The sequence below is a fragment of the Drosophila santomea genome, chromosome 2R (assembly GCF_016746245.2).
Source record: "Drosophila santomea strain STO CAGO 1482 chromosome 2R, Prin_Dsan_1.1, whole genome shotgun sequence".
Classification (NCBI taxonomy): Eukaryota; Metazoa; Arthropoda; class Insecta; order Diptera; family Drosophilidae; genus Drosophila; species Drosophila santomea.
In genome coordinates, this window is record NC_053017.2 from 8,629,982 (window position 1) to 8,654,030 (window position 24,049).

Sequence of the window (24,049 nt, forward strand, 5' to 3'; positions counted from 1 at the left end):
ATTAGAATATCTATAAGCTGAAAATCAAGAATAATTATACATATTTCACAATTTATGTGACACAGTGTGTTAAGCACATGACGTTGTGCGAATAAATTGTCGTTTCTCTTCGATTGCAATTTCAATTTGCCGGCATTCCGAGACCAAACGGGAAATTGTCTGCAGTGGCGTCTGAGTTCGAGTCTGGGTTTTCAGTTGAGTCTTTTTTTGTTTTTTCATTTTGTTTTTCGTATGGTTGTTGAGGCTGTGCTGGTTGCCTTGAGACGGATGTTGGTTGTGACAGGCGGAATTCCGAAGACTTTGGGCGTGAGCGTGGGCAGCGGTTTAGTAATACATGGCAATAGTTATGGGCGGCAGCTGGTGCCCAGCAGTTCAGTGACTAAGTGGGTGAGTCCACTCAATCGTTAATAAACCATTAAGTTTTGTGCAAACAATGCCTGCCTTAAATCAAAGCCCAGTTCCTTAGGTTTCTATATGAAATCCTCGCTTGATTGGCATGCAAATTGCCCGCTCCTCCCCAATGCTCGATATATATTTTTGTAGCCCAACTCAATGGCGTGCCAGAAGGCAATTCAAAGTGCCATAACAATCAGTTGGCAATTAAATTGGCGCCCCTCTTTAAAAACCTCCACCTCGCTACACCCCCAAAGTGCCAATGGCCCTGGTAATTCAAAATCTGCTCAACGATGTGCGATTGCCAATTACTAATTAAAACCACAACAGCAAGTGCATGAAAAAACAGTTGGATTACTTGTATATCGATTGTCTGGGGGTGTTGCCCACTCGAGGAAGTGGGCTGCCTGGCTGGCTGGTCGGCCAAGAGGGAAACTAGATGACTGCCAAGTGTTGGAGTAGATGGATTGGATTATCTAGATGCGGCAATCACTCGACTGAGACTGAGACCCAGACGGAGATCGCGACTGAAACTCCAACTGAGCGACATGCAAATGAGCGAAGGCGGGCCCGAAGACCATACCCACACTGCCGGAAAATGCTATTGTATTTAAATAAGTAATATTACACGATTCAGCTTGGTTTCCGATCGAAATTCAGCCAAAATCCAAGTATTTTTTGACTATTGATTTAAATGTTTCTACATTGGAGTATTTTTAATGTTTGTTGATTAAAGTATAAACCTCTTACAAGTATCAGTTTTTTCGCTGTGTGGTTCCCCTTAGGTATATGTGTTTCATTTTCGCCCAAGAACCGAAAAAAGGCCAACTTGGTCGCATTAAGCCTACGCCAAATATTCGATACTCATTTATGGACAGAGGCTTAGTCACATTTTCGACCTGACTCACGGTGATGATCGAATACAAGTGATTCCTACTCACTCACACTCGTTCAACTGAAATTCGTCTGCATAGTATTTCCGCTGAAAGCAAAACAGCTGTTTTCAATAGCTGCCTTTCCGATCGGTTTACGCTTATACTTTTTGTGGTCGTATGCAATTCCACTTTCCATTTTCATAACGCGTTTTTCAAAAAGCTAATAGGCCCGAAAGCAAATGCATCTCAGCTGATCGGGCCTCAAACGCTCTTAGCTGCTGCTCTTGAGTGGGAAAACTGAAAAGCGCTCGACTCTCTTCTCTCTAATCTGTGTAAGTGCATCGTACATTTTTATGGATTCTTCTACTATTTTTACACATCATATTTTATTTTTGGCCGCCCGGTTTGTTTGTGTTTATGACAAACAGAAGAGTTCTTTCAACTGCAGCTTTCAAATTTGTTTACAAGTGCGTGTCGATCTGCGGTCTCTCTATTTCCATGACCATTTCTTTGCGGCTTGGCTAATAAACCACAAGAAAGACGAGAGCCAAATTAGGGCTTTCTGTTTATTAACGGCCATGACCATTAGCGGTTTATGTTATTTTCTTTTTATACACTCGCTTCTCGGCGAGCCCACATGCTTAAGCGGCTTCCTCTGGCCCGCAGAAAAATAGCTAACGCTGTGACCAAATATGAGGAATTTCTTTCCATTTCGCATGCACTGCATGAAAAATAGTTCAAAAGAATGAGCAATGAATTTGAAGGAGTGTGGTCGAGTAATTAAAGTTCTGAAGGTTTACCTAAAGAATTACCTAAATAATTCCCAATGCATTAACACGTTTAAGTTAAGATCAAGCTGGCTGCAATATCACCCCTACTTTTTTTCAGTGCCCTTTATATTAGTCGTCTCAGAGCGACAATTTTGGTCATTCTTGGCGGCTTAAGCTTCGAAGTTTGAGAGCTCAAAGAGCGTTGACTTGCCGCTCTTACGCTCTTATCTTCCCACACAAAACCGGCCACGCAGTTGGTTTTGAGTTGCTTTTGAGTGAATTCAGATAAAAAGAGTTATTCAAATGGGTACATTTAACATTCTGACAGTGTATTAATGCATTTGCCGTAATTAGACAATTATTTTTGATATTTCTTTATCACATAGCCAACTTAATCAATATTTCGGATGTTTACTTATTAAAGTTCATCCATTAAGAATCATGATCATTTGATCAATTTGATCGACATGAACTTCTAATGACCAGCGAGTGAATAACTAAAGAAATGAACACGTTAGTGAACCCAGTAGCTGAGTTTATTCACTCACAGCAAATTGGACAAGTGATCCTGCTCACTGAGAGAGCACTGTTAGCAACAACAATATCACGCGCTACACCTGCTCCGCTCACTCACACTCACCTGCAATCGCTCGCCCCCGCTCCCGCTCACTCTCTCGCTCTGTGTGCTCTCTGCGCTCTTGTATCTCTGTGGCTCTTGCAGTTGTATCTGTATCTCAGCACCCAAGTAATTCGCTTAGCACAGCGGCGCTCAGTCAAATTTGAACCGCGATACCGAGCGGTTGGGCGTTTATCTGCTAGAACTTCGTTCCATTACCAGTGACTGTGTGTGTGTGCGTGCGTTGCGCCCGTATATGAATACATATGTGTGTGTATGGTGTGGCAACAACAATTTGTTAACGCACACACTTACGCGCAGTTAACGAACGCAACTTGGCCCTTAAAAAGTGAGAAGAAACCCAAGCAAAGTGCAAAATTATAATCAAAATGCCCTCAAAATCAACACTCAACAATTATATAAAACAAACCGCGTTTATCTTTAGTGCAAAAATTGTGTTGAAGCAGCAGTAAAGACGTCAAAACACTATAAAAATAAATAAATGACTAAATCGAGTGGACTGTGTATAAATATGTCCATCGTCGTGTTATCGTCCTAAATAAACTTAACCGATAAAGGAAATCATAAATGGAAACCAAGAACTCAGAACTACAGAGTTCCCAAAAGAGAAAAAGAATCCAGCAGCTGTGTTGCATTTCTAAAATATTTGCTTGTCGCGCAAACAAGAAATTTTCAACTTCTCCCAACTTCTTTTTAGTTGTGCGTTGTTGTTTTTGCCATTTTTTTTGTGGTTCTTGTTATTGTTGTTGTTGTCTGTCGTCGGCTGGCTTTTCATTCAATAACCAGTTTTTGTCAGATTTTTTCTTCTTTAGATTTTGGTGAGCTTGAATTGCTCTTTAGGGGCGATCTGGTCTCGGATTTTTGATCGCTGCACACGCACTAAAATCCACAAAGTGGCACTGTAGTGTGTATTTCATTTAGGTTTTTCCTTTATAAAGACAAATTAGTCAAGCCAAACGCATGCACTGCTCTATACACCCGAAAAAATATTAATTGTGGAAAAATGTAGTTTGGATTCAAATCTATTGAATCGTACGTGTTGAAAACTCCTAGCACTGATATATATATTAACAGGCAAACAGTTCAGCAAATATTAGACTTTGAATTAAAATTGTTCTATTAAAATCAAAAGTTCTACACAAAATCAAAGAAATGCTTTAAATATATAGAATATGCACAAGTATATTTGGTAGCTGGGTTTAAAACCGTTTCAATTTTCCCTAATTTAATAGATTTTTTCTCAGTGCACCCACTTTACTGCCGCTACCTCTTCTGTTCGTTCTCTCCTGCTTCTTACCTGTTAGTTCTGAACACACGGCTTTCTTGACATGCCAGGCATACTTAATTCCGGCTCTCCCGTTTAAACCTGGCTTAGAAAATGAGAGAAAATGCACAACTGCCATAACTGTGCCACAAAGTGGGGGAGCAAGAGGTGGTGGTGGATTAGGAGGACTAGGTGTGGGAGGAGAAGTAGAAGGAGGGAGAAAGAGAGAGGCGAAAAGCCAAGTTCAGACAGTGGCAGTGGGGAAATATTTTCCGTGAATTTAGTGTGTGAAATTTTGCATGTGAATGGAAAATGCACACGGAACAAGCAGCCAGCAAATAACAATAACAAAAAACCCATAATAATAACAAGCAACAAAAAATATGAGTGAAAATTATTGAAAGCCACTTGCAGCATAGTGAAAGATGCAAAAAAAAGACACAAAAAACTGTTGACGATGGAAAATATAAACAAAAACCGTGAAAAAACCAAAGATATATAGCATGAACCAAAACTAAAACCTAAACCAAAATTCAAGTAAAAGTTCACAGAAACGGCCAAGAAAAATTGTTTGTTTGTCATTTAGCTACGTTACGCCCAGAGTTTGCATAAATAAATTAAAAATTTAAAGCAGACAATGCAAACAAATTGACAAAAGTGCACTAGGCATGCCGAAGCTTATATACCCTTTCAAATAAAATTGTTTAATACAGATGAAAGTTAGGAAACGGCATATAAAACTAATTAATTCAAGTCACTTTCTGTAGCATTTTGAATTTGTTAATGTATTTATATATGTTACCTATAGATATACAGTGACATAAAATAAGAAACGATTTTGCAATACAAACTTTTGATTAGAATTCAAGTACCCCATTGGTAAAGTAAATAAACTACACAAACTTTGAATGAAAAATGAGTTGAGAGAGCGAAAGAAATTTTGTCCGTTCATATCTACATACGACTTTGGGTATATATAATTGTATTCGTATCTAATCAGAGCGACAACCCGTCTCCTGGGCCCGCAGCTGGTTGCGTGTCTAGGCATTTATTTATTTATACTTATTGTGTGCTTACGGGTCCGAGCCAGAAATACAGCTCCAAGCTGACCTCATGAATTGAATGGAATCACCCACCAAAAAAACACAAAAAGTAGCTTCAAAATCGGGGCAGAAGTAGAGATTTTGCAAATGAAAGTACACGAATAAAATTGGATCGCAGTTTTGTCATTGTGAAGATTGCAAAAATGGAAGAAGAAATACAACAAAAAAGTGGACACGGAATGAAATGATTTAAGTGCTCGCTTTTACTTGAGCTTTGTGTGTTGTGCAGCTGCGTCTGATTTCAGTTTCAATTTATCTCTATAAGTTTCAATTTGGATGTCTGGTAAAAGTGAAGCGATCGCGATCGCGCCCTTCTCCCATTGTGTTTTACTATCTCAGTATCCCATATCTCTGGCTGTATCTGATGGATACATGGCGTCGCCAGTTCGTTCGCCCCTGGCGACAAATGCACAAATGTACACCAGTGTATCTGGCAGATACATTTCGCCCAGCACGTTTTCTTTTGGCCATCGGCCAATTGGAACAAAATGCCGGCAACGCACAAAAACATAAAGTCAACTACACGAGCTATATAGAAACGCTTCTAAGATACACAGGAAAAATGATCCAAGAGATGAAATTATATTTATTTTAAAACTTAAACTTGATCTTGAGGTTAGCAATGGATATTATAAACTATACATAGGGATCTACAAATCGTAAAGTTATGAAATGTAATACCAGAAATATAAAACATATTTTGAGATAAACCAAAACTTCTACGAAATGTTATGGGTTTAGAATAGAATTGGTTTAAAAATAAAAAACATTTTTTTTTTTGCGAGTTTTGATATGCCGATTTTTTTTGTGTGCAGATACCCGATTTCCTCAACGAGAACTTTTACTTAAATTTAGTTTGGTGCTAAGTACAATCCGATTTGGTATCTCGCTAATTGCAACTCATTTGCAATTGCTGTTTTCTGATGATTTCACGTTCAAGTACGCGGATCGCTGCGTCTGTAGCTGAATCATCGCAGCTAATTTAGGTGTACAAAATTCCGAATCACTTGTATTTAAATTCGACAACTCCAACTTCAGGTCCATCCAACCGAGAGCAATACAAATACAAATCACAAAGTGCCATCGCAAAACAAACATAAACTCCAAAACGTGCTAAAAATCGTAAAAATCGACAGCGAATAAAGAAATATCAAAGAATTTGCGGCGAAAGTTGAGGAGTGTGTTGTTCACCCAAAGTGTTTCGAGTGTATCCGAGTCTTTTAATGTGCCACCCGCAAGATGACATCGCATTCCTACTATAAAGACCGCCTGGGCTTCGATCCCAATGAGCAGCAGCCGGGCAGCAACAACTCCATGAAGCGGAGCAGCTCTCGCCAGACGACGCACCACCATCAGAGCTACCATCATGCCACCACCAGTAGCAGTCAGTCGCCGGCAAGAATCTCCGTTTCACCGGGTGGTAACAATGGAACGCTGGAGTACCAGCAGGTCCAGCGGGAGCAGCGGGATCGGGAGCTGTACAGCAGCAACGGCAGTCATCACCACCACCACCAGCCGCACCACCAGCAGCAGCACCACCATCATCGCCACTCGGCGACGGGCAGTGCATCCTCGCCGCTGTACGAGAACAGCAGCAGTAGTCCGGCTGCTCCCAAGAAGGCCAAGCACTCATCCACCCAGGCACAGCCGCAGGGTGGCTACGAGGATGCACTCACCCAGTTTAAAGGTAGCATGTCCATTTGGGATCATTTTATAGAAGATTGGGACATAATGCGTAAGTGGGAAATAGGATTTCATCGATTCTTTGGCATGTGTTGTGTTCCAGTTCCTTGATGTTTCCTCCTTTTCTTTGAATCCAAGAAAAAGATTTATTAATTGCCACAGCGGCGGAAATCATTTGCATTTCAAGTTCGCTTCGTTTGTATCTTGTTTGTATGAATTTCAATTATGAATCCGTCGCGGTTTCATGTATTTCTAAGCTTAACTAACCCAAAACATGTTTCCCAACGACCGACTACACACTAAGACCATATGACGGAAGCCAAGCTTGGGAGCAAATTATAAGGGGTCAAGGTCACGACCCTCTTAAAATGCTAGCTAGTCCACAGAAATTTTAAGCAAACATTTAAGCTTAGTCGTTCCAACTGGTTTAAAGATTTCGAACGGAATATATGCAAAATCCGCAGGAATGTGAAATAGATCCGAAGAACAAACAATTATAAGCTATGACAAATAAATTATCTCACTTTTTAGCAATGCATTTCGTATCTTTGGCGGACTTTTCAAGGCCTTATCGAGTGTTATAAATACTCGTATATTACAAATTCCGACAATCACCAAATATAAAGTGTTGACACTTCTTGGGCAAATACAAACACATTCGCAGACCATTGGTCGCACCTTTCTTGGCACATCAAATACTGATCAAATAGAAGGGTGCCAACTCGACCTTGAATTTAATAAGAGCCAGATTGTTCATTACAGTTCATTGGGGGTAAGTTTTGGAAATGATATATCGTCCAACAATCCCTGTTCTCTTGGAAACCTGATATTTCCATCTTTTCGACACCCAAAAACTGTGTTGGCAAATTAACAAACTTTCGGTTGGCTTTAGAATTCCACGAATTTCGAAATGAACTCATTTGCCCAGCCGAAATAAACGGGTTTATGCTTATTGACTTTTGTAAGCATTTATATGGGAGTTTTATGCTTATGGTTATACGTTTTCGATTGACTGATACTAATTTGCTGGCGCCATTAGTATTGAATTTTGTTGACTTGTTGATAAAAGCGGGAAGTACTTTGAATTCCATTTGAAGTGCATTTCCTTACGTTAATAGTGAAGCGTGAGTTCATTATTATATCTGGCAAATGCGTGAATTTCTTATCGCTGATTGCAAACGTTCAAAACACGATCAAGCAACCTTCCTTCATAAAAAAGAACAATAAAAAGTTTCACTGGTATATCTTAACCCTTGTTGCTTGTTTCGTAATTTAGATATGCAAGAGCATATATAATTATTATGTAGTTTTCTTTTTATTTTGTTTTAAAATGGAAATCAATTATTTGTTATACATTTTTACTTCACCAAATTCCAAGGGGATTTCTTTCAAGTAACCGTTTGAATGGTTTCTTTAATCAAAGTTGTATGATCAAACGTCCTTCTAAGGTTAAGTGTGCTAATCAATGAGTATGACTAAATGCAAAAATAAACATTAACAAATTTCAAATAAGCAGCTCCGAACTCTTCTACAACAACTTAACGAACGTTTAATCGTCAAAAACAAATTCAACTTAGAACGTGACATCATCACGCGCTCTTCAAAAAGCCGCATACAGACACATTTCCAGATAGTGCTACCCTGTTTTGGTATTTGTGCCGGCGGAGTCGTACACCTTTGCACAATCATTATTTGTGTGAATATTTATGAACTCTTTGTTTGTTGTTCTTGGCCTAGAGGAAGATAAAAATAAGCTCGATTACGAATCGGGCTTATGTTGCATGCAATCGTGCAGAAAGATTTCTGCGGAATGATCGGATACCTCAATGAATGGGCGAGTTTTCGAGAGTTGGAATCTCCGCTTGAATGGAAAATTGCAAACCGATGCGTCATCGTATTGGAACAAGTTCAAGATCTTTTCGCTTCTCCATTTTTCACACTCTCTCTGTCTCTCTCTCTTTGAGTTGACTTACCTGTAACTGAAGAGATGGAAAATTATTGATAGGGTATTAACGGTATTTGGGTTATATTACAACCAAATATTTGTTTGGTCATGCAATTCCGAAAATTGTATTTGCCTGAGATCCCATGAATCACTAAATTTTTGTTTTATTAAGTCATAACTTTTGACATATTTGCTTTGGAAATCATCGAAGGGCTTTTTTGAGTTATTGGCTCGAGAATTTTATTCCTTAACAAGCAACAAGAGAGTTGTTCCGCTCAAGAGAGTTGTCCGTTATAGGAAGATTGCACTGTATTTGGACTCTAAACAAATCACGGTTACCATTCTACACGACGATCCATCACGTATTTGCCAATTAATTTGCTACAAATTGTTTATCAATAAACACGCTTCTTTTGTTGACCACACAACTAGGTTAGTTTTTGGCTCGTTAGACTTGTTGTCGCCCTAAGAGATTAAGCATAAAGTTAAATTTGAGTATTGGTAATCCATTTCCAAGGGCATTTAGCCTTCGTTCTAGTTCTTTTTTGCAAAGGTTTAGAGAGTGGGTAATGTAGAGAGAAGAGAGTTAAACTGGTTGGGATCGTTCAACTATAGTCAGTCACTTGTTCTCTCTGTCACTTTTTACCTTATCTTTTAGCGCTTTTGTTTTGCTTTTGAGCTTCTGCTTTGAGTTGCTCGTTATATGACTTGGTTATTTTCTGATCTACTACGTTTATGGCTTTATGTGTTTGGCACTTGAATTTATCGGGTTTATCAGCCGATATAATACTTTTACAATGAGCTCGACACTTGGAAGAGTCGTTGACGTTCTGAATTTTCTGTAGAGTTTTTTTTTTTTATGGATCTGCAGAGCCATTCTTTGATCCGCGTTGATTAGATTGTGTTGAAAAAGGGTGGTTAACTTAAATTATTGCCCAGCTCTGCCCCTGCATGGAGTAATCAGTCCACCAAAAGTTTACTAATTGCTCCGAAATGTTTAACAACTTGAAAATGCTTGATTTTTGTGCCGAGAGTTGTGGGAACATGACCATTAGCTTATCGGTAGATGGGTTATTCCCGCAAACTAACTCACACACACACTCACGTCATGTGTCAGACAACAAATCAAAGCCAAAGCTACCTAACTCCTGCCCGCCCACTTCTTATCGATTTTTGAAGTTATCAGGCCAAAGAAAAACATTGACCAAAGTTTGCCGAGACCCTGAACGGAAATAAAGATAGGATGAACGGGCAGGGTAAATAGGGAAACCACACACTCACAGTTCAAACTTTAATAAGCCACTAATTGGCAGCAGTTGGAACATTTGTTCAAACAAGTTAATTAAGGCCCTAGGAAGATTATACAACGCCCGCACTTGAGTTGCCAAAACCGGCCAAAAAATAAAGAAATACTCGTCAAATATTAATAACTCTGATTGTGGGCGGTTGAATTTTTATTGTTTTACATAAACTACTCATTTTTTAATCAACGATGACGGCATTCGAAATGTTTCTTTTTTCGACACAAACTTCTCAGGCATTGCATGAATTTTGATTACTAACAAAAATCCAGTTTATCGAGAAATTCTAATATGTGATCTCTTTCTTAAACAATTCCCCATTTAGACGAACGCGATGCCATTCAGAAGAAGACTTTCACAAAATGGGTGAACAAACATCTGAAAAAGGTGAGTTAATGATCGAGCTTAAAATGGTGCCCCACAAAAGCATAAAACTTAACTGAAATTTGTGAAACCTACTGATGTTTTCGAAATTAAAATTGTTCTACCTTTCCCACAAGCAGCATTGGAAGTATGCTAAGGTATTCCCCAGTAAACATAAAATTAAATTTATAACTATTCTTTAACACACTTTGAAATTAACTTCCTGCGATTTTCAGACCTATACTATGCTACATGTTTGTGTAACCACAAATGGCATACCCTGTTGTTCTCAGTCTGTAAGTCGAGCTAAAAAACTACAAACTAAATATTTCTTGATGTTGTTTCTTAAAGTTTTAATTGTTTTGCTGTTGTTAATTTTGAGCAACATTAAAATTTATTTTCAATTGCTAGGGTATCATCCACTTATCATTGATGTTGTTTTCTTGAGTTTTTATTTGCTGCTTAGCCAAAATGTTTAATTTTACCTTGCGGCTTGTTTTGCTGTTCAGTGCCAGCAATTTTTTTGAGTTGTTTTGCCTGCATGTCTTTTTCTTTGGGTTACTCTCTAATTTATTTGAATCGCCTTTTACTGGCATTCCACTAACACCTCCCCCATCTGCAGGCCAATCGTCGTGTGGTGGACTTGTTCGAAGATCTGCGCGATGGTCACAATTTACTTTCACTCCTGGAGGTGCTATCTGGCGAACACCTGGTAAGTGTTATTCAATTGGTTTCTTAGCAGTTTTGTCACGCTCTCGCCAATGTTTTATTCACTTCGATTTTTATTTCCCTTGTACCTTGATTTTATAGCCACGCGAGAAGGGTAAAATGCGTTTCCATATGCTGCAGAATGCACAAATGGCACTGGACTTTTTGCGCTACAAGAAGATCAAACTGGTCAACATACGCGCCGAGGATATTGTGGATGGCAATCCCAAGTTGACCCTGGGCCTGATCTGGACAATTATATTGCACTTCCAGGTGAGTTGTTGAGCAAATACTAAGGTATACCATATACAACAACAAATATAATTTCATTGATTGAGCAATTGGAGCAAAACTGTGGGCGCCGATTTTTGGTGGGCAGCTATTCAAAGTCAGCGAGACAGCAAAAGCAAACGCCCACGAGCCGCTCTTTGCGACTCAATGACTGGCTGACTGACTGACTGACTGACTGACTGAAGGTGACCCCCCGGTCTAGAGTTTGTTTTCATTTGGGCGTTTGGATCGATTCATTGAGCCGACATGGCAGCAGCAGCCTACACAGCTACCAGATAGCTACAGTCTTGACACGCTACGAACTACGCTCGATCTACCCAAAGATATATACGTATTTTTGTTTTTTTTTTTTTGGCAAAAGCGTCCCAACCTTTTAAGGCAACCCGATTGCCTTCTCTTTGCCGCCGCCGCTGACTGACACACATAACGATGCTGCTGCCGCTGCTGCTGCTACAGTTCGTCGGCAGCAAGGCCGCGAGTTGGCTTTAAAGGCGGTGTGGAGGCGGGGGGAGTGGTTTTGGCCACCTACACAACAACTGGCAGCAAGGCAAGGCAAGCCGGCCCAATGAAATGCTGCGTTGGGATGCAGTTTTGATCAAAACCAAACCAAAATATATCATACAAGCTATTTATGAAGTATTTTATAAATATGTGATATAAGAGTATGGAAAACACATATGACAAATAACAATGACAAATATGATATCAAAAATAAGCTATGAGTAAAACAACACAATTGGTTTGATATATATATAACGAACTTAAATTAATTAAGGGAATCACCGAACATGGTCATAAATTTACTATGACGGATACTGTGATTAAAGAACTCCAATTACATTGTTTTTTGTCACTGACTCATCGACGAGATACATTTCCGCAGTATGTGTGTCAATCCGAAACTTGGATATTTCGTAACCTGCGACGAACGCAGATGCATTCAAGTCGTCGTTGGCTGTCGATGTGGCTGCGGCTTTTCTTGACTCCAACTTGATCGATGGGGCGCATAAATGCTCAATGATGCTGCCAGTTCACCGACCATGAGGCAACAGCAACAGCAACGGCAGCCGCAACAGCAACAGTCGCAGCAGCAACACGCAACTGTGGCTGCCAAATGGCGCTCATTCAATTGAGGCGAACGAATTGTAAATCACTTGACAATGTGAAACTCAATCGCGCGTCATTTACTGTTTACTGTTTTCTGGCTTATTCATTATTTCTTGTCTGCCTGCCGCCAAGGATTTATGTATATTATCGTTGCTGTTGCGGGTGTCTGATGTCATCCGATTTGGCGCAGAAAAAATATGCAAATTGACTGCGATCGACATAAAAGGATATTTCTTGTTTTGCATACCAAATGATTTGCCTTACAGCGTTCTCAGTCTCATTTAATTTTTACTTATCCAAATCTAAATCCAAATCGCAATCGACATCTTGCAATTATGACATAATTCCTATTTCCATTCGTGTGCAAAAAGCCAAGCTGTTTTGTATATTCAATTAATGATCGGTGTTTTGTGGGTCAACGTGGCGAAAATATATTGTTAAAGGCGAACAAAATAATAATAACCGCTGGAGCAATTTTCTAAACAGCAGCCGCTGGCAGTTTGTAACGCTGCTTAGCTAGTAATTAAGTTATAAATTGTACTAGCGAATCGATTTGATCTATGAACCACCCACAACAACAGTAAAAACAATACAATCAATCAGAGACTTTACCTTTACTTGAGACATAAAACCTGTTGAGCTGCATTGTAATTTCTAGTGCTTAACACGTGGTTCCAATGATTCCCCAACAAATTAGTGCATATTTATGGCAGCTTTTAGCTTAATTATTACAGGTTCTAGCGCGCTCTAGTTAGTTGAGAGTACAACTGATGATAAATTTAAATGTTGTTAAATATAACAACTTCATTTGGCAGGGTTGAGAAACTTTTCCTTAGAAATCCTACAATTCCTACAAAAATCATAGTGGACGTATTTTTTAGCATAAACTTTTAAACTTAATATTATATAGAAACTGTCACACTTTAAGAGCATGTTTTCCTACCTTATTACTTTTTAATATAGCCAATAACTTACTTTATCCAGCCAACGTATTACGCGACTTACTGCTTTATTTAGTACACCTAAAGCGCCATATCGAGAGCTACAAATCTTAGAGTAACCTTGCGGCTGCCTCGTAAACTTCCTAAGCCGCTCAATTGCTAAATTTAAATAATAAATTGCCGTGATCCCCAAGGCGACGGTGTGTGCCAAATCGCCGAGATCTGTGTCGAATTGTTCTGACAAACGTTTTCATTATGAGCATCAGATAATTTCCCCAGCAATTTTCCATTTTTCATTGCTCGTTAGTTGGGGAGTAGTGCGGATATGTATGCCAGGCATTTATATTTGGCCAAAATGCCATGACCGATGTTTAGTCAGTTTGCCCAGGCATGAAAACTAACGCCTCGAAAGAAAGCCAAAATACAATGACCAAAGAGCCACCGAAAACCCAGACATTCTCACGTCATCGTTCGAATTTGAAAAGATTATTATTTTATTTTGTTTTTATTTTGGGACTGCTTTTTGTGGCGTTTGATTTATTATAATACGCCAAGGTATGTATGTGTTACAATAAAGTCAATGCCAGTTGAAAAGCAGCAACAGACAATAACGAGAATTACTTGAAAAAAAATCAGGTGGAATAAAGGTGTTTTTCAGTGCCTTGCCCATGACATCAGCAATCCTCGGTTCTTGCCAAACGAAAGGCTTCAACGCAAGCAGCGAACTCGAACTCTCGACCAGCTGGCTGTGGAGCATATCAAATGGCCAAAACGGAATGCTACCACCAACAAAAACAACAGATGCACTTATTTGTCTGAATTTATGACATTGATGACTGAATTTTTGAATAGCTCCGATGTGTGTGGGTTCAATCTCGATTTTGATCTCGAAATCTATCTATAGCCATCGCAGATAAAAACAAACAGAGTTTCATTAATAAATCGATAGCTTGGCTTTTGACCAAATAAGGAAACAAGCTGCTCGTCCGCCTCTCTCTTTCTAATTATGATTCGCCATCCTTTTCTGTTTGGTATGCAAATGTCATGAGCTGTCTGGAATTGTTATTTGCACTCGATAAGCGTTTACCAATGTAAGTGTGTTTCTAATGACTTGTAATTAATATGAAAACTCACCGCTGGATATATTTCAAGTGTGTAGATGGAATTATAAGCGACGAGGTAAACGATTCGATCAGGGTGCCAATGATGATGAGCCCACACGGTGATATCCCTAGGAATGTAATACGTATTTGGTGCGACACCTACACCTCACTAGTCACCCCCACAAGTTCCGCTCGATGTTTAGGCGACTAACTAGAACGTCGAGGTGCACAGAGAGTAAAAAGATAAGATATTTCTATATAATAATTAATTATATATTAATATACTGGGAAATTAATTGTGTTTTATAGATGGAATATAGTTATATTGATCTGTTTTGCAAATGATTGGTATTATTTATTATGATACATGACATATGCTATTTTTTCTATGTGAGGAGATTCCCGATGCGTTGGAAAACTATGAGGGGGTATTATGAATATTAGCAGCTACTGATTCCGCTTTGTTTTCCCACCACAAACAGCACATTTCAAGTGCAAAACAGTGCTCAAATTACGAATAGTGGCAAACATAATGCAGCATTTGTTTACTGGGTTGCATCATATCGGTATTAATAAGCATATGCCCAATATGAGTACTTAGCCGTAATACCATCCCCTTACGCCCCGCACCACATTCCTGCAGCGGCTAATTAGATTTGCAATTCAGTTGCACAGTTTCTCGGAGACCCGGGAAAACTCAAGGTGTGGGGTCTACATCTGCCTGAGTACGAGTATTGACCATATTGACTATAGCGATTCGAGAGTGTGTGTGAATCGAAAAACAACTGACAGCAGTTAAGAGTATTTATTACCCATACATAAATATGGCCAGCAAATATGCCGGGCCAACGACAACAACAACAAAAACAACAACAGCTGTAGTAGTCGCCGCAGTCAGTGCCTTTTACTCCATATAGGGCATCGCCATCGGGGGTTTAAGCCATGTAACATGCTAATTAACCCATGTTGGCAGTACGCGAGCGAGTGTGTCGAATGTTTATTTGTATCTTGAGCACACACGAATCAAACTCACTTCCGTCTGGTTGGCACAGCCTCGCATATTCACATATGTATAGATTTCGACACCCACTTGAATCCGTTGGACTTTCTAAGTGCAAGATTATTGCAAATGTTCTGACTTACTACATGCCTTATTTGGCCGGAGATTGATGGGGGAAATGCATGCATTGTGTCGGTGATTGTTGCTAATTTGCATTAATTATAATCTAGTGCTTTCCTTACAGTCTTACATAAATTCCAGTTTTTGTTGGGTATCGAAAAGTTTACTACTATACTACGAAAATACATACCTATAAGATGGAAAAATTTGATAATGTTTAAGTGATTATGCCAACACCAATAAATTACAGTAGTGTTGTTTATTTTTGAGAACTTCATCCATACAAAATAATTCACTTTTCTTCTTCTTTTTCCGTCTTTCCCCATTTTCTTTGCCATTTCCCACCGCTTTTTGTGGCTGCCCTTTATCATTTTCTGTGAGTGAAACCTGTTAACATCATTGACCATTTCTGTTTTTGCCGTCTTTTTGGGTCACTATGCGATGTAATGAGTTGGTCGTGATGTGTTATGAGATTGTAATTCAAACTGCGAAGACCCAAAAATACCATGGGGTCATAGCGAATCGCTGTTTTCCTCGTTCTTTTACTATTTTTAGTTTGTTGGGCTTTTAATCAAAACTCGTTGTTCACAATCCACTATCATTTCGACTACTTATTCATTTATATTTTGCCCTCTGCGTTGTTCACTCAAATCATCAAGTTCTCCGTCTTGTTTCCATCATAATTATTATTCTTTGGTCTGGTGTGTTCTTGTACTTCTACGTAAATGGGATGACGTACTACCGACTTTGGTTGGATCTGCTGAACCACTGAATGAGTTGCGGCTACCACAACAAAGTTTCGAATGAGAGAGGAAAAACTGTAGCCGGTGTTGTGTAATATACCATCTCTTTTTGGGCTTAGCTTGGCTTTATATGTTTTGTAAGCCTGGGAGTAAGAGATCAAAATTCCAGCGGAAGTATACAATTAGCTTATTAAAACATTTAAATAGTTTGTGCTTTTAGAGCCAATATTTAACAGGTAAAAGTAAGTGCTCAATTGTTGAGTTTTCGTATTCAATCACTTAGTTCAGATAGTACAGCTTACATAACTGTAGCATACCCTTAAAAAATTATTACAAGCCTAATCAGATTTAGATTATTATAGAGATATTAAGGCCCTTATGCCAATGGGAAAGTATTTTATGTGAAAGGGGTTAAATAGTTCGGTTGATTAAATTCGCATAGATCTTTTGATAAAAGTGGGAATCTATAAACGACATATGTGTCTTTATTAACAATTATCCAGTTTGTAAGGGCATTTCAAGCTTCGCTGCCCTTGTGTTGTTGTTGTTGCTGTTGCGTTACATGTGTGTGCGTTAACGTGGGCGTCGCTGCCGCCGTCGGCGTCCACGTTGCCATGGCAGCGGCGGCAAAAACACAGGTGTTGGTTGCAAATACGTCATCAAAGAGGGACCGCAGCGGTGGCAGAATCAGGTGGAATGGCGGCAGAGGTGGTGGCAGCGGCGGTGGCGTCGGCAGCGAAGCCAGCAGGCCATAACGGGGATGGCAGTGTTGGAGTGTTGCCACCAACACAACTACACACGCACACGCACAGCTGTCAGCACGATCGCGATTCCATATCCATATATTCCATAAACTGTAAAGTTGTGCGACTCGTGACGCCGACGTTGACGCGAACGCCAACGCCAACGCAGGCAGCGATCGCAATGTGCCAATTCCACTTTGTTTCAGCTTCGCTTCTATTCTTGCCCGTAAACAAAAAAAAAACAACGAGGCAGCACAGCGGCGTCGACGCTGACGCCGACAGAAGCGTCAACACCTGGCCAAAGCCACACTTTAAGCGTTTTAACTTGGCCCGATCGCTTTTAGTTGTTGTCGAGACGCCGCCGCACACATTTCACGATCCCTCTTCATAAATATTAGCAAAAAACAAATAGAAATTAATTAATTGCATGCGTTCTTCGGGAACCGCGGAATTCCACAACTATTCCAAAACTACGGGAACGCGTTTTGAAATCCCGGAAATTCTTTATAAAGTGTGTGTGTGCCCCAAAAAACCCCTTAACCCAACGTCAAAGCCAAGTCTAAGCCCCAAAGTGATTTCAATCAATTAATGCGACTTCGCATGATGTCAGAATCTTGCGTTATAATCGCTCTGCTTCTCTGATTTATTAAATGCCGCCAATTTCAATTGATTTCAATCTCTCGCAATTGAGTTGCATTTCAATTATTTTTTTATGACGACTTTATTGCCAAAGTGCGGGGCACGGTTTGTTTCAATTCGTTCGTTTGTTTGCAAACAAAATGCCCCGCGAACGGAGTCAAGTAGCTGTAAAATAATGACGTACACCCCACTGCTGATCTCCCGCCTCCTCCCTTCCGCCATCGATTCCATCTCGTTTCGGTTTTGGTTTTCGCCGCTGTTCCAGTTCGTAGCTTTGGAAAACCATTTTTTGTGCGTGTGTGTCTCGTATGTTATTTAGCAATTTTCAACGCTCTCCTCAAGTGGTTATTGTTTGTCTCGTTGTCTGAGGATGCTTTATTAAATCTAATTTATATGCTCACAAATCGTCTAAATCTGGACGTGCTAGTGAAGATCACCCATATCGAAATTAACTGCTTACGGTCTGTAGTTTGCTTTTCTTTCGTTCTGAAGTAGCTTTAATTTATGAATCTCTTTTGGATATAATGAATCTCCCTTCAGATATCACTTTCAAGTGATTTAGTGTTTGATTCGCTACATTTTATGTTTTCTTAATTGCACTTCAAGTCGCCAAAACCGGAATTTTAGCCATTTCTTTTAAGAAATACAAATTAGTTGGCATGCCCAGTAGTCTTCTACCTCCCGAAGCTTAATTTCTGTTTCTGTGTTTTGAAATTTTGATTGGTTTTAAGTGCATTATCCATTAAATTTATAACCTCGAGTTGCAATCATTTTCTGAATTAATGCTCCTTGTCGTGGAGCAATGCAAATTGGCAGGCACCTTTGAAAAGCGCACATCTCCAAACTCTGAACAGTAGCCAAAAACCCAAAATAGGCAAAGACAAGATTGAGCTTTGCCGCCTTTCAAACGACTCATTGAGAATGTCAAGCCATTAACGCCTCTTAGAGACGCCTCCACAGACACTTTTTCGAGCTGTTCGCTGGAGCCCCAGGTATTTTTCTTATTTCTCTATCACTATTTTGTTTTTGGCATAATCACATAAAAACAACGCAGATCGTTTATAGTGTGCTTAAAACGCTGCAATTAGCATTTTTGGTAGTGTGGCGATGGATGTGAATGGTTGTGATATGTGTATTTGTTTGTCACGGTTCTGCGCAGGCGTGAAACGCAGCTACATACATATATACATATGCATAACCTCCAGTTAAAGTCCGTTCTCCATAACCAATGCAAAACAAACATTTGTCGTGCTTTTCGTTGGGTGGGCGATCTTTTTGGCCTGGCCAACTGTTTTATTGATCTTGAGCTATATAGATTAATCGAGAGATTTCCATTAGAAGCAGAGGCGGTTACAAGGCGGTACCAATATGTTTTGCAATTCTTAAAAATTTAGTCGCCCTTTCGTAAACCAACTTTTAGCTGTGTTTATAGAGACCCTAAACATTTCGCTCACTTCCTGTTTACTTTTTAAGTGCAGCCCTAAAAGAGAATTTTTTTTCGCATTTTCTCCTCCTTTGCTGCATTGTTTCTTTCTAAATTTATCACACTTGCGAATTATTTGCCCCTTCACTTGAACAATTGCTGTTGTTTGTTCTGATAATATTGACCCCAAATATTTGCAAATACATTTGTAGTAAGTGGAATATGTGTAATTCTTCTATTTTAGATTTGAGTAATAGATCTTGGAGCTTAGTCAATATGTATGTAGCGATATTTAGCCATAATGATACAGACCCCTCTACATATAAAAGTTCATAATTATAAAAGGGGTAATATATTCCAACTTTTTCTTACACTTCCTATAAGGCAAACAAACCGGTGAATATGTATTCCCATATTCCCCGTTCCACTCCCATATCGTTCCTCTCCCCATTTTCCTATGCAAAATAGGCTTGCGTGTTCCGAAACTAATGAATCTCTGCCCATGAATCAGCGGTGTACATTAACTTTTTGCCGTAAATATGTGTGTATTTTTGCAAAAAAAAAAAGTATAATGAAAAAAAAATGACGGCAGCAAAAGAAGCAACAAAGTAGCGCCAAGAGCAAGACAGACAGACAGACAGTTGGGATAATTATGTGTACGTACAACACAATAAATAATTCGCAACAACAATGGGCCCCCTCCCTCCCCACGGCATACCCTCTCACCTCGCCCCATAATTCTTCACTTCACGTTGGCTCCGTTCGGTTAAATCTACTCCACTTCAGTTCTCGATGGGGTTTCTGTCCAACTCCAGGGCAATGCCACAGAGAACCAGACATCCGGTGCTAGTTTGGGATTTGACTTTGGCTTTTGGTTTGGCTTAATTAAACTCAAATTGTAAGGACCGGCAAATAATTAAACTTATTTTGGCAATCATCCAGAATTACGAAAATCGGCGCAAAAGAAACGCGGCAAAACGAACCAATTTTCTAACGAACCTTAGAACGAAACGACACACAGTGAAACAAACGAAAGCATCGATAACTGCGAAAGCAGTTCGATTATTACGATAACATGCACTCCAGCTCGCAATCGACGCTGAAGCGCACACAACAACTCGTGCGGCAGACGAATGGCGGCAGAGGCGATGTTCTGAGCAGCGGATCCGAAGTGGTCCACTCCTCCCGAGGCCCGGCAATAACCACCAATATCGATGACTCCAGCTTACGGTATCGTCATGAGACAAAGAGAGAGCGTACTGTGGAGGCGGTTATTACGGATTATCCAGGTGTATCTCCCCTGGGAAGCGTTCCTCACGAGCGAACCAACTTTGAGCGCACTGTGACCTTCCAAGATCCCGCTGGCAATTCACGTCGCCTTTCGGAAACCAGAGCTCTCGTTCCGGCCGGGCCAATTCCGTCGTCATCCACCCATTATCAACAGGTGACGCGAAATAAACGCATCTCCACGGAGGTTTTGGGATCCAGTGTGGAGAGCACCAAGACATCGCAAAGAGCACCCAATGGCCATCGTCGTGTAACCACGCACATTGTCCGAAAAGTGACCACTTTGAGCAGAGCGGAGGAGAATGCTCAGCCGGCCGAGGATTTGTTGCCTCCGGCCAAAATGATTCGTAGCTCGGAGTTGGAGTATCGTCGCGCCCTGCCGCCGGCTATAGAGTCGTCGTCCACGCAGCGCAGAGAGGTAAAAATCGAACTTCGGAATGATATACAGGATAACAAACTCTCCTCTGGGAATTATAATTAGGCGACCACGGTTTTGCTCTGCTTTAAATAATCAATGAATTGCCTTTCGTTTTCAATTTAAACCCTTATAGTTATAACTCAACTTCATTTTGCGCAGATCTCCGATATTGTTGTGGGCAAAGAGGACAACGTATCCGCTCGGGAGGCTCTGCTGCGCTGGGCACGTCGCTCCACTGCTCGGTATCCGGGCGTACGTGTCAACGACTTTACATCGTCGTGGCGAGATGGATTGGCTTTCTCGGCGTTGGTGCACCGCAACCGACCGGACTTGCTTGACTGGCGAAAGGCAAGGAACGATCGGCCAAGGGAGCGCCTGGAGACGGCCTTCCACATTGTGGAGAAGGAGTACGGAGTTACGCGCCTGCTGGATCCTGAGGGTAAGTTAACCATATATATATTGATCCACTGATACATTTAATGGCAAACCTTTTCATTTAGATGTGGATACCAACGAGCCGGATGAGAAGTCCCTCATCACGTACATTTCATCGCTGTACGATGTGTTCCCGGAGCCACCGTCTATTCATCCACTCTTCGACATGGAGTCACAACGTCGCGTGCATGAATACCGCGACCTGGCCCAGCAGTTCATCTACTGGTGCCGCGAGAAGACCGCCTACCTGCAGGAGCGTTCCTTCCCGCCTACGCTTATTGAAATGAAGCGTCTGCTGAGCGATCTGCAGCGTTTCCGCAGCGAGGAAGTGAGCGCCCGCAAGCGCGAGAAATCCAAGCTCATTCAGATCTACAAGGAGCTGGAGCGCTACTTCGAAACGGTTGGTGAAGTCGACGTAGAGGCCGAACTGCGGCCGGATGCCATCGAGAAGGCGTGGTATCGCATGAACACGGCGCTGCAGGATCGCGAGATTATTCTTCAGCAGGAAATTGAGCGACTAGAACGGCTGCAACGACTGGCCGATAAGGTTCAGCGCGAGATTAAGCATGTAGATCAGAAGCTGACCGATTTAGAGACTCGTATTGGCGAGGAGGGTCGGCGCATCGAGCGTCTGCATCCCGTTGACGCAAAGAGCATTGTCGAGGCGCTTGAAACCGAGATCCGGCACCTGGAGGAACCCATCCAGGACATGAACCAGGACTGCCACGTGCTCAACGAGGGTCGCTATCCCCATGTCAGTGAGCTGCACAAGAAGGTCAACAAATTGCACCAGCGTTGGGCTCAACTCCGCACCAATTTCCACACGAACCTGGTACAGAAGCTGTCCGGTTTGAAGTATCCCGTCCACGAGACCACGGTGACGCGTCAAACGCGCATGGTGGTCGAGTCCCGTCAGATCGACACGAATCCCCATTTCCGCGATCTGCAGGAGCACATTGAGTGGTGCCAAAACAAGTTGGTAAGTACAAGTAAATCAAGTACAAGTAAGATCAATTAAACGACGGTTTTCTTGTTGCAGAAACAATTGCTTGCCGCTGACTATGGCAGTGACCTGCCATCGGTTAAGGAGGAACTGGATCGTCAACAGCACGAGCACAAGATCATTGATCAGTTCCACACGAAAATACTCAACGACGAACGCCAGCAGACCAAGTTCTCCGGAGATGAGCTGGCACTGTACCAGCAGCGTCTCAATCAGCTGCAGAAGGTGTACGCCGAGTTGCTTAGCACCTCGACGAAGCGTCTGTCCGATTTGGACTCGCTGCAGCACTTCCTGGGACAGGCCTCGGCGGAACTGCAGTGGCTTAACGAAAAGGAGCAGGTGGAGATTACGCGCGACTGGGCGGACAAACAACTCGATCTTCCCTCCGTGCACAAGTACTACGAGGTAAGTGGTGACTTATGCCCAAATGAATCCCCTTAGAGCTAGTTTTATATATGTGTTGTGCTTCTATCCGTTTACAAGCGTGCATTTGGTAATGGCGACGAGGTAAGACCACAAATTGGTTTACAAATACCATGAGAAATTTTCTTTTGCAAAAACAAGCAACCAACCAAGTGCACTTACAAAACCCTGTTTAAAATCTTTACTAATAAAACCATTTTTATGGCCATCCAGAACCTAATGTCCGAACTGGAAAAGCGTGAGATGCATTTTGCCACCATCCTGGATCGTGGAGAAGCCCTGCTGAACCAACAGCATCCGGCCTCCAAGTGCATCGAAGCCCATCTGACAGCCCTGCAACAACAATGGGCATGGCTACTGCAGCTGACTCTCTGCTTGGAGGTTCATTTGAAGCACGCCACGGAGTACCATCAGTTCTTTGGCGAGATCAAGGATGCCGAGCAGTGGCTGGCCAAGCGTGACGAAATACTCAACAGCAAGTTCTCACAGTCCGATTTTGGCTTGGACCAGGGTGAAACCCTTCTCAGGGGAATGCAGGATCTGCGCGAGGAACTGAATGCCTTTGGCGAGACAGTGGCGACACTGCAGCGAAGGGCCCAGACAGTGGTGCCTCTAAACAAGCGACGCCAGCCGGTTAATCGACAAGGTCCCGTGCAGGCCATCTGTGCCTACAAACAGCAGGGTCAACTGCAGATCGAAAAGGGCGAGACTGTTACGCTCCTGGACAATTCCGGACGTGTCAAGTGGCGCGTGCGCACCGCCAATGGTCAGGAAGGACCAATACCGGGAGCTTGCCTGCTACTTCCACCTCCCGACCAGGAGGCCATCGATGCCGCCGAACGTCTGAAGCGACTGTTCGATCGATCCGTAGCTCTGTGGCAGAAGAAGCATCTGCGTCTGCGCCAGAACATGATCTTCGCCACCATTCGTGTGGTTAAGGGCTGGGACTTTGACCAGTTCTTGGCCATGGGTCCTGAGCAGCGCACGGCCATCCGACGTGCCCTCAACGACGATGCCGACAAATTGCTGAGCGAGGGTGATCCAAACGATCCGCAGCTGCGACGCCTGCGCCGCGAAATGGACGAGGTCAATCGCTTGTTCGATGAGTTCGAGAAGCGTGCTCGCGCCGAAGGTAAGTGTGGGAGTACTCGTATGGGTATCGGTATTAACAGGGGTTTTCGAAGGGTAGGAGATAGTTTTCGCCTCGCTTTTCAATTGACGGCGCTCGCCAGCTGTCCAAAACGTTTAATTGATGGAGGCTAATTGAATTTAATGCTTGTGTGTTTTCTCTGAGGCAAGTGGCAAGCAGGAAGACAGAATGCGACTTAGTC

At 41.7% G+C, this 24,049-nt stretch overlaps 1 protein-coding gene across 30 annotated transcripts in view; it reads left to right on the forward strand.

Annotated features, from left to right (window-relative positions):
* LOC120445966 (microtubule-actin cross-linking factor 1) overlaps positions 1–24,049 on the forward strand; it is a 68,404-nt gene that overhangs the window by 5,685 nt on the left and 38,670 nt on the right. For 8 of the 30 annotated variants that reach the window (XR_005615798.1, XM_039626670.2, XM_039626674.2 and 5 more), the window contains exons 1-9: positions 2,830–3,003; positions 6,081–6,729; positions 10,297–10,358; positions 10,957–11,046; positions 11,145–11,315; positions 21,017–21,296; positions 21,358–22,271; positions 22,332–22,700; positions 22,932–23,850. Coding sequence is in view for 29 of the 30 variants with exons in the window: in XM_039626670.2 (XP_039482604.1) it covers positions 6,282–6,729; positions 10,297–10,358; positions 10,957–11,046; positions 11,145–11,315; positions 21,017–21,296; positions 21,358–22,271; positions 22,332–22,700; positions 22,932–23,850 (3,253 nt within the window). In the remaining variant the exon portion in view is untranslated. Of the gene's footprint in view, positions 1–2,828; positions 3,004–6,080; positions 6,730–10,296; positions 10,359–10,482; positions 10,493–10,570; positions 10,631–10,956; positions 11,047–11,144; positions 11,316–20,094; positions 20,858–21,016; positions 21,297–21,357; positions 22,272–22,331; positions 22,701–22,931; positions 23,851–24,049 lie in introns of those variants that run through there. The other 22 variants (XM_039626673.2, XM_039626677.2, XM_039626671.2 and 19 more) reach the window with 9 other exon arrangements.